This window comes from Arachis duranensis, chromosome 3, assembly GCF_000817695.3.
Source record: "Arachis duranensis cultivar V14167 chromosome 3, aradu.V14167.gnm2.J7QH, whole genome shotgun sequence".
NCBI lineage: Eukaryota > Viridiplantae > Streptophyta > Magnoliopsida > Fabales > Fabaceae > Arachis > Arachis duranensis.
Genome location: NC_029774.3, coordinates 4605949 through 4615211, shown reverse-complemented (window position 1 = coordinate 4615211; position 9263 = coordinate 4605949). Strand labels below are relative to the sequence as shown.

The window sequence follows — 9263 nt, the reverse complement described above, 5'->3', positions numbered from 1 at the left end:
ATTTGGTCTGAATTCGAATATTTTAGAGATTAATTTGGTGTAATTTTATCAGGTTTAGGGTCGGGTAAAAGTCTCAAAAATAGACTCAGTCATTATTTAGAATCGGATTTGAGGCAAGATAAATCCGGTTTTACTCGACTCAGGTGCACTCCAAAAGAACTAATAAGGTATATATGTTTTAAATTAATTCTAATATTATGTTATATTAATTATAAACTTTTTATTTTATTTTTAGTCACACTTGTTGAATTAGAAAATAGATCAAAAAAATATCAAATTAGAATTTATGAACAAATTTAAGTTTAAATATAGATATTAATTTGTTGGAAATATTTTTTTTATAAATAAATGAGTTATAAATATTTTTTTATAAATTATTGTTAAAATTTTAAAAATTTAATTTTTATTTAGTTTAAATCCGATATAATTTTAATAAAAAAAATTTAGATTTTATCATATATAAGGTTGAGTTATAATCTAAAGAATAAATCGGTATATATGTAAGATTAAGACTGAATTAAGACACATGAGAAAAGAGAAACTTAGAATTCAAATCAAAACACACATCAAGTGCACGATCTGAAACCTAGTGATGGATCCAAATCAAAATTCAGAGCAATTCCAAATGAACCAAGGCAATTCCTTCCAAGGCCTCGATCCTCAAGGTATCGCCGCGTTCTTGAACCAGATCTCATCGATTCAGGCTCACCTCAACAGGAATGGCAGCAACCCTAGCCAAGATTCATCGAGCCACTTCTACTTTCATCCTTCTGAAAATACTGGTATCTCCCTCATCCCTACCATTCTTGATGGCAAGAATTACAGTAGTTGGAGCAATACGATGTTGTTAGCCCTAAAATCGAAAAACAAGCTGAAATTTGTTTATGGAAGTTTAAAGAAACTTGATAAGAATGATCCATTGTTTGAATTGTGGGATAGATGTAATACATATGTCTTAGCCTTGATTAAAATCTCGCTAAACCCTGAAATCACCCGAAGCGTGATGTGGAACAAGGTTGCATATGAGCTATGGGAGGACCTGAAACACAGGTACCATGAGGGTGATAGATTTAGAATTGCAGAACTGTAGGAGGAGCTATACGGAACAAGACAAGGAGAAATGAGCGTGACACAATACTTCACAAAACTGAAGTCACTGTGGGAAGAATTTGATGACTTCAGGCCAATTCCACCCTGCAATTGTGAATTTGTGTGTACTTGTGGATTAGGAGAAATGCGAAAATATAGAATGGAAGATCATGTAACTAGATTCCTAAGAGGACTTAATGAACAGTTTGCGAATGTTAGAGCTTAGGTCATGCTGATGGAGCCACTGCCAGATTTAAAGGCTGTGTTTTCCATGATGACTAGACAAGAAAGGCAAAATCAGACCATGGATGATACCATAGACCCCAAGATCTTATTACACTCTACCAATTCCTTTAACACTGCTGAGACGTCACAAGGCAGAGGGAGAAGAAAAGGTAGAGGAGGTAGATTCCAAGGCTTTGGGAGAGGACAAACGGGAAGAGGTAGGATGCAGTGTTCATACTGTGGTAAAGGAGGCCACACAGTAGATATATGTTACAAGAAACATGGTTCCCCCCATCTTAGACAGAGAAATCTGAACTCAAACGGAGGTTTGGGGGCAGTGAATTTTAGTGCTGAAATAAATGGCGATGGCATTGATGATTCTGGCTGTGTGGAAGAAATGAAACTTCCAATGTTGACTTTACTCCAGAGCAGAAATCAGCCCTACTAGCTTTACTCAACAGGGGAGAGGCAAAGCAGATCCACAGTGCTAACCAAATCACAACCCTGGAACAAGTACCTCATCAAGGTAACTTGGTGCATATCATGCATTTTAAGTCAAGCGTGTTGGCTTTAAACATTTCTGCATCAAAACATGGTTCTTGGATAATAGATACAGGAGCTACTATTCATGTATCCTATTGCCTAGAAGATTTTCAAACTCATTTCAAGATAGCTCCTATAATCATTCGGTTGCCTAATGGTGCACAAACCATTAGCAATATAGCTGGAACTATCAAATTTTCAAATAAACTGTACCTCACAAATGCATTATATGTCCCATCTTTCAATTTCAAGTTGATATCAGTATCAAAAGTCACAAAACATTTGCATTGTAAAATGAGTTTTATTGATGACGATTGTGAGATACAAGATTTACTCTCGAAGAAGACGATTGGAGCAGCTAGAGTGTGTGGTGGCCTTTATACCTTGAACTGTGATGCTGCGCGATCAGAAATTGCATAGGTATCAAATAAAACTCATGTAGACATGCCAATACTAAATATTTCAAACACAAAGCTGTGGCATTTTAGGTTAGGCCATGCACCATTCCATAGAATGAAAGAAATGAAGAAAATTTTCAAATTCATTCATTGTGACAGTGATGTACAGCCTTGTGACTCATGTCACCTAGCAAGGCAAAAGAGATTATCATTCAATAATAGCAGCATAGTTTCATTAACTTCCTTTGATTTAATTCATGTGGATGTTTGGGGCCCGTTGGTCATTCCTTCTACGGGAGGACATAGATATTTCTTAACCATAGTGGATGATAAAACAAGGTTCACTTGGGTATTTTTCATGAAAAACAAAATTAAAGTTGCTGATCTCATTAAATTCTTTGTAAATTTTGTTAAAACACAGTACCACAGCAAAATTAGACGTATAAGGTCCGATAATGGAACTGAATTTTTGATGCACTCTTTCTTCAATGAAACTGGCATATTACACCAAAGATCATGTGTTGAAACTCCTCAACAAAATGGTATTGTTGAACGGAAACATCAACACATTCTTGAAATAACTAGAACAATTTTCTTCCACTCAAATGTACCTAAGTGTTTTTGGCAATATGCAGTTTCATATTCAGTTCACATCATGAATAGACTACCATCAAATTTTCTTAACAATTTATCACCTTATCAAGCTTTGCATAACTCTTTACCTGACATATCTCATTTAAGGGTTTTTGGGTGTCTGGCATATGCCAGTACACTCCAAGCAAATCGAAAGAAACTGGATCCAAGATCCAGAAGGTGTGCCTTTTTGAGTTTCAAGGAGGGTACCAAGGGATATCTCTTAATTGATCTAAAGACTAGAGAGATATTTACTTCAAGAGATGTGTCCTTCTATGAAGATCATTTTCCATACTTAAGCACACACCCTGACCAAAGCACATATATTACATCTTCTATTCAGTTCAAAACTGACCCCTTTGCATATGACATCATTCTTCAACCTCACACAACACACACTAATCATCAACCATCACATACATCCAACTCACACACTGAGACTCTCAACAATAATAATAATGCCCCACAAAATTTCAATTCAGCACATACACCACCAATTCAATCTTCATCACCTAATCAAACAAATATGCCACAAAATCACACACTTGCACCTCAACATGCATCACCACTGCCGCTGTTAAGAAAATCAACAAGAATTCGCAGAGCACCATCACATTTGCAAGACTATCATTGTCTAAATGCTACCACTTCTCGGCTTCCACTCTGAAAATCTGAAAGAATTATTTGTCATATGAAAAATTTTCTGCATCACATACTGCATATTCTCTAGCCATATCTTCTAACATTGAACCCAAGCACTACAGTGAAGCAATTACTCAATCTTGTTGGGTTGATGCTATTAAGAATGAACTCCAAGCTCTTGAGCAAAGTCAAACTTGGAAGCTCACTTCACTTCCACCCGGCAAGAAAGCAATTGGCAACAAGTGGGTTTTCAAAGTGAAATACAACCCTGATGGCAGCATTGAACACTACAAGGCACGATTAGTGGCGAAGGGATTCACCCAAGTCCCTGGGATTGATTATCGGGACACATTTAGCCCTGTGATGAAGTTGGGCAGCTTGAGAGTTGTCTTGGCTGTGGCTGCGGCAAAAGGATGGTTCCTCAAGCAAATTGATGTCAATACCGCATTCTTGCACGGCGATTTGGATGAAGAGGTGTATATGAAACCACCTCAAGGGTTGGACGTCAAAGCTGGCCAAGTGTGCAAGCTTGAAAAGTCGCTTTATGGTCTAAAACAAGCGAGTCGACAGTGGAATACAAAGCTGAAATCTGTTCTGGTTGAGTTGGGTTTTGTTCAGTCAAAGGCTGATTATAGTTTGTTTACTAAGCAAACTGAATCTGGATTCACCGCATTGTTGGTTTACGTTGACGATTTGATATTGGCTGGAAATGATTTGGGGAAAATTAATGCTGTCAAAATAGTCTTGGATGATAGGTTCAAAATCAAAGACATTGGAGATTTGAAATTCTTTATTGGGATGGAGGTTGCGCGATCGAAAGAGGGCATTCTTCTTAATCAAAGAAAGTATGCTATGGACATCTTGAAGGATGCTGGCTTTGAGAACTGCAAGCCTGCTTCTACCCCTATGGACTACAGTACCAAACTCAGCAAAACTGAAGGCGTTCCCCTCTCAGATTCTACTAAATATCGAAAGTTAGTTGGCAAATTGCTCTATTTGACCAACACCCGACCTGACATTAGCTTTGCCATTGGAAAGTTGAGTCAATACCTTGACCACCCCACTACTTCCCACCTCAGTGCTGTCCATCGAATTCTCAGATACATCAAAGCTTCCCCTGCCACTGGCATAGTGTTCTCGGCCACCTCTGATCTCTGTGTCACTGGATTTGCTGATTCCGATTGGGCGGCATGTCCTGATTCAAGAAGATCTGTGACAGCCTACTGCTTCTACATTGGCACTGCCCTAGTTTCATGGAAGAGCAAAAAAGCAAGTGACAGTTGCTTGCAGTTCAGCCGAAGCTGAATATCGGGCGCTCACCGCTGCTACTAAGGAGGCTATTTGGCTCAGTTTCATTTTGAAGGACTTGGGAATGCTTCTCACCAAGTCCATCAGCACCTACTGCGACAACCAATCTGCAATTCACATCGCCTCTAACCCGATGTTCCAAGAAGGTCTCATTCACCTTCTTCCCATCTCCACCACTGAACATGTTGCGGACATCCTGACCAAACCGTTACCTCCGTCCATGTTCTCCACATTCTTTGGCAAGTTAGGACTGGTCAACTTACACACTCCTAATTTGAAAAAGGGTGTTACTTGATATACTAGCTTAGCAATTAGTAGTTAATTGATTTACTAGTTGTAACAACAAATTAGTTAGACAAGTAGCTTATAACAGAAATTTTAGTTAACCCCTAATTATTCTAACTCAGTTGGTTAGAAGACCAATATATATATCTGACTGTTGTAACAATGTAAAGTGTGGTTCATCATTGAGTACATTGAGAGAACAAGTACTCTCATTTTCTTCTTTCTGTTTCTAATTTTGCTCTATTCTCACACTCCCCTTTCGCATCTTTAACAATATATAAAAGTTAAAAGGAGAACATAACAGGGAATCAAAATAAAAGCCACACGGCGAAAATGACGACATTTTAGTTATTTAATTTTTTTTGGCATTGACCGCATTTTAATTATTTGAAAGAGCCACCAAAATATCGCCACTCAAATAAAGACGATAGAACATCTTTTTCTAAAGGTTTTGAATGAGTACACGTTAAAAGTGTGACCTAACAATAAAAACATAATCTATAAATGAAAATGAAACAATAAATAAACTAGAAAGAACAAGAGAAAAAATATCTAAATTATCTAAATTAATAAATAAAAAAATTAGTGGTTAATATAACAAAAACTCTAAAAAATTGCAGAAATTGAAAGTTTTAATAATTTATCTAATTTAAGGTGATTTCAAATTCCTACATAAAAAAAATAAGTAATAAAAAAAATAAATAATTAAACTAAAAATTGGTTTAATCTCAGTTAAAAAAAATATAATTTTAATATAATTTTTTAAAAAAATTATTTTCAATTTAATTGAATACGAGAACTAAAATATTAAAGGTAATAATTATTTTACAAAAACAACACTTTTAAATTATATTAATATCACGTGTCAAAAGTACAATGCATCATAACTTTATCCAAGACACTAAATCTTTATGTAAAGGTATTTTTAGCCTTTACGTGAGTTTATATCCACTGTAGTATATTATTTAATATAACAGTTTGACTCGAATAAGAACCAACTGAGATTTATTTATTTGGACTAGGATACCGTTATTTAAAATGGTTAGCTTGCTTTGTAAGTAATCTAACTCTATCTATTTCATCTTCTTGTATAATACATGTAAGGTTATTACCTCCCACATGCCAAGACTCAACTTTATTTTGGTTAACGTATTATTTCCTTGCATTGTTTTATACAGATTAAAATTAACGAATTATTATAATATAATGGTATTTGTTCCTTCAAGCATTCTTTCTTTATGAATGATATCACAAGAGTAGGAAATTCCAATACTTCAACCTCCATCATCAATTGAAAAATCTTATTCTTAAATCGGAGAAAAAACTTGTTCATGACTTATTCTCTAAATTGTGCTCTCAAAGGAGGTTTTATATCAGCTCTAGTGTATTTAGCTATGAACTCTGCCCTCATAGTTGCATCAAATTTATTGTTGTCATCGTCAACATCTTCATTTATGTTGGCATCCTAACTCAATATGACAGCTCCCAATCTTTAAAGAGTGAAAGATCCTTCTTCCTCAATAATAAATTAACAATTTCTTATAAATTAAAAAAGTTAATGTCATTCAAACCTTATCCTGAAAATCCAAACAACCTATTCACACATTTATTATCTAAAACCTTATCCTGATTCAATGTCCATCACGTATCCTAATATATCCTTATCTAACCTAATTATTGGTATTCTACTCCAAATTGTATCATTAATAGTAATCAATAATAACATTATCATTTCTAATATTTTTTTTACAAATATCGTTTCTAAATTAAAGTATCTCCAATAAAATATTTTTAAAGTATTATTTTTTTATATTTTCAAAAAATAAATTGATTTAGAATTAAAATCTGCATTAAAATTTATTAATAAAATAAAATTGATATCACCCTAATAAAAAACTAATAAAATTTTGTCACTTATATGATTATATTTAAAATAATTAAAAAATAAAATTTTAATTGAAATAAAACTAAACATTAGAAAAACAAATTTTATTTTTAATTTTAAATTATTATTTATAACTAAAATAAAATTGAAATTAAAACTAGTATCAGAGACTTTTCAACATGCCATTAAGGTTTTTCATTAGCGCCCTGCCATGGCAGAAGAAATTGTTGCACTTGAGTTGAATCAAACCTGCGCTCTAGTTGATTGTCCTCCAAAAATGAAAACAATTGGATGTAGGTAGATATATTCTTTTTCAGATCTTCCACTCTTTAAATTTATGGTTTTAGTGACTCTAATTGGACGAATTGTTTAAATACTCACCGATATCTAAGAGTATATTTTGTCAAAAATAAAAGTTAGAATTCATTTTGATAAAATCAAAATTTTTTAGAGGCCAAAATGATTATTTATTCAATAAAAATTTTAATTTGTGGGTGATGTGGTTTTTCACCTGAGAAAGCCAATGAAGACTAAGAGAAGAATGAAGGAAGTGCAAGGAATCATTGGGAAATAGCCTTCTGTAGAATGTCCCTGGAGTGGCATTAATAAAACATGGACCAAATTTGTGTCCCTTCTTTTCTTCTAGGCTTTCCAAGAATTGTGGAAGTGATTTAAAGATGCTATTGAAATCATTCCCAAATAGATCATTCAAGAAGAATTGAAAGACCGATGGTTTGAGATTCAAGTTAGAAGTAGTATTATCAACAATGTCGATGACATTAGATACCAACTGAAGAGCATTTGGTCCTGAAGAACATCCTAAATCAGCCACCTTAAAACAATGAATAGGAATAATAGTATATAACCTCTTGATACTCTCTTCTACTATGCCTTTTGCCTCCCTCATCACCTTTTTCTGTCAAAATACATTCATATATTAGTGTCATATAGAACATAATAATGTTAATTAATTAATTTCGTTGTCACTCATGAAACGGCATAAGCGAAATTCCTTTTTGTTCAAATTTGGTCTTTCATTAATAATAATTTTTGTGTGAACTACCAATATCTTTTACACGAGAATACAGAATAGACAATATATAAAAAAAAAATAGGTAATCAATAAACTTTTTAAACAATGTGTGAATAATGTGAATTAATGAGGTTAAAAGAATAAATTTAATTAATAGTATTAAATTAAGGTATAGTGTATTTTCATTTAATTGATAGTTGTTCATATTATTCAAAATAGTCATTATTTACCTAATATTCCCATATATAAAATTTGTTCGGATAAAAAAGTACTTATATATCAATCATTGGACTAATAAAGGTATTTTTCTTCCACTTTAATATCACATACTTAGTACTAAGCTAAGATGGATTCGGCTTGTATTTTTTTATTTTGTATAAAAAATATAAAAAAATAATTAAAAAAATGTTTTCTTTTCTTTTGTGAGCAATTTTACCGAGAAATAAAGAGAATATTGTTATTATTATTATTTGTGTACCTGAATGATGGAGTTATTAGCATAGCTATTATCTCCTGTGCCATGGTTCATGTGGAGGACTACTTGCTGTGTATCCATTCCTCTTCTTTTGATGCTATGGAATAATTAATAATATGATCAAATAAATGGTAACAAATATAACAAATGGAGAATGATAGATTATATTCAGGTCTTATTTTTATTTTATGTAAATCGTTACACGGGGTAGGATTTTATATGAAATATGAAAAAAAAGAGATAAGAATATTATTATTACAAACAATTTAATAAGAGAAAGTTTAGGAGATTAGTATTTAATCATCAAAAAGAAAATAAGTAATTTTATGTCGTTAGATATCATCTCACACTATTAAAAATATTAATGATAACTAATTAATGATTATACATCACAAATTTTACTGGTTCATAGCATTTCTTATTTAATAATACGATCCCTAAAAAATCAATATTATTATATATTTTTAGGATAAAGTAGGAATGATAATGAGACGATAGATTTTGGCACTATCTATCTCGTCCTACATTAACATACAAGTAAATTAATCAGAAATTAAAAAAAAAATTAAGACTTTTATTTGTTATACTTTTAAAAAACTTTTAAGTATACGAGTATACTAGTGTACTAATATTTTAGAAAATTTTAATTGTTAATCTTAATTATATATTATATATTTTTTATAATTAAAATTAATAGTTAAAAATTATTAAAATATCAGTATATCAATACATTTTAAAGTTTTTTTA

At 32.5% G+C, this 9263-nt stretch overlaps 1 protein-coding gene across 3 annotated transcripts in view; it reads right to left on the bottom strand.

The window, feature by feature from the left end:
- Nucleotides 1–9263, bottom strand: part of LOC107477044 (probable caffeine synthase MTL2) — a 19198-nt gene that overhangs the window by 3412 nt on the left and 6523 nt on the right. Inside the window, exons 2-3 of one of the 3 annotated variants that reach the window (XM_021137407.2) lie at nt 8520–8613; nt 7520–7924 (exon numbers count right to left, since the gene is read on the bottom strand). The exons of 1 other annotated variant lie outside the window; for it this stretch is intronic. In XM_021137407.2, coding sequence (XP_020993066.1) covers nt 7520–7924; nt 8520–8597 — 483 coding nt within the window. In that variant the 5' untranslated portion in view covers nt 8598–8613. Of the gene's footprint in view, nt 1–7519; nt 7925–8519; nt 8781–9263 lie in introns of those variants that run through there. One more of the 3 variants, XM_052258746.1, reaches the window with a different exon arrangement.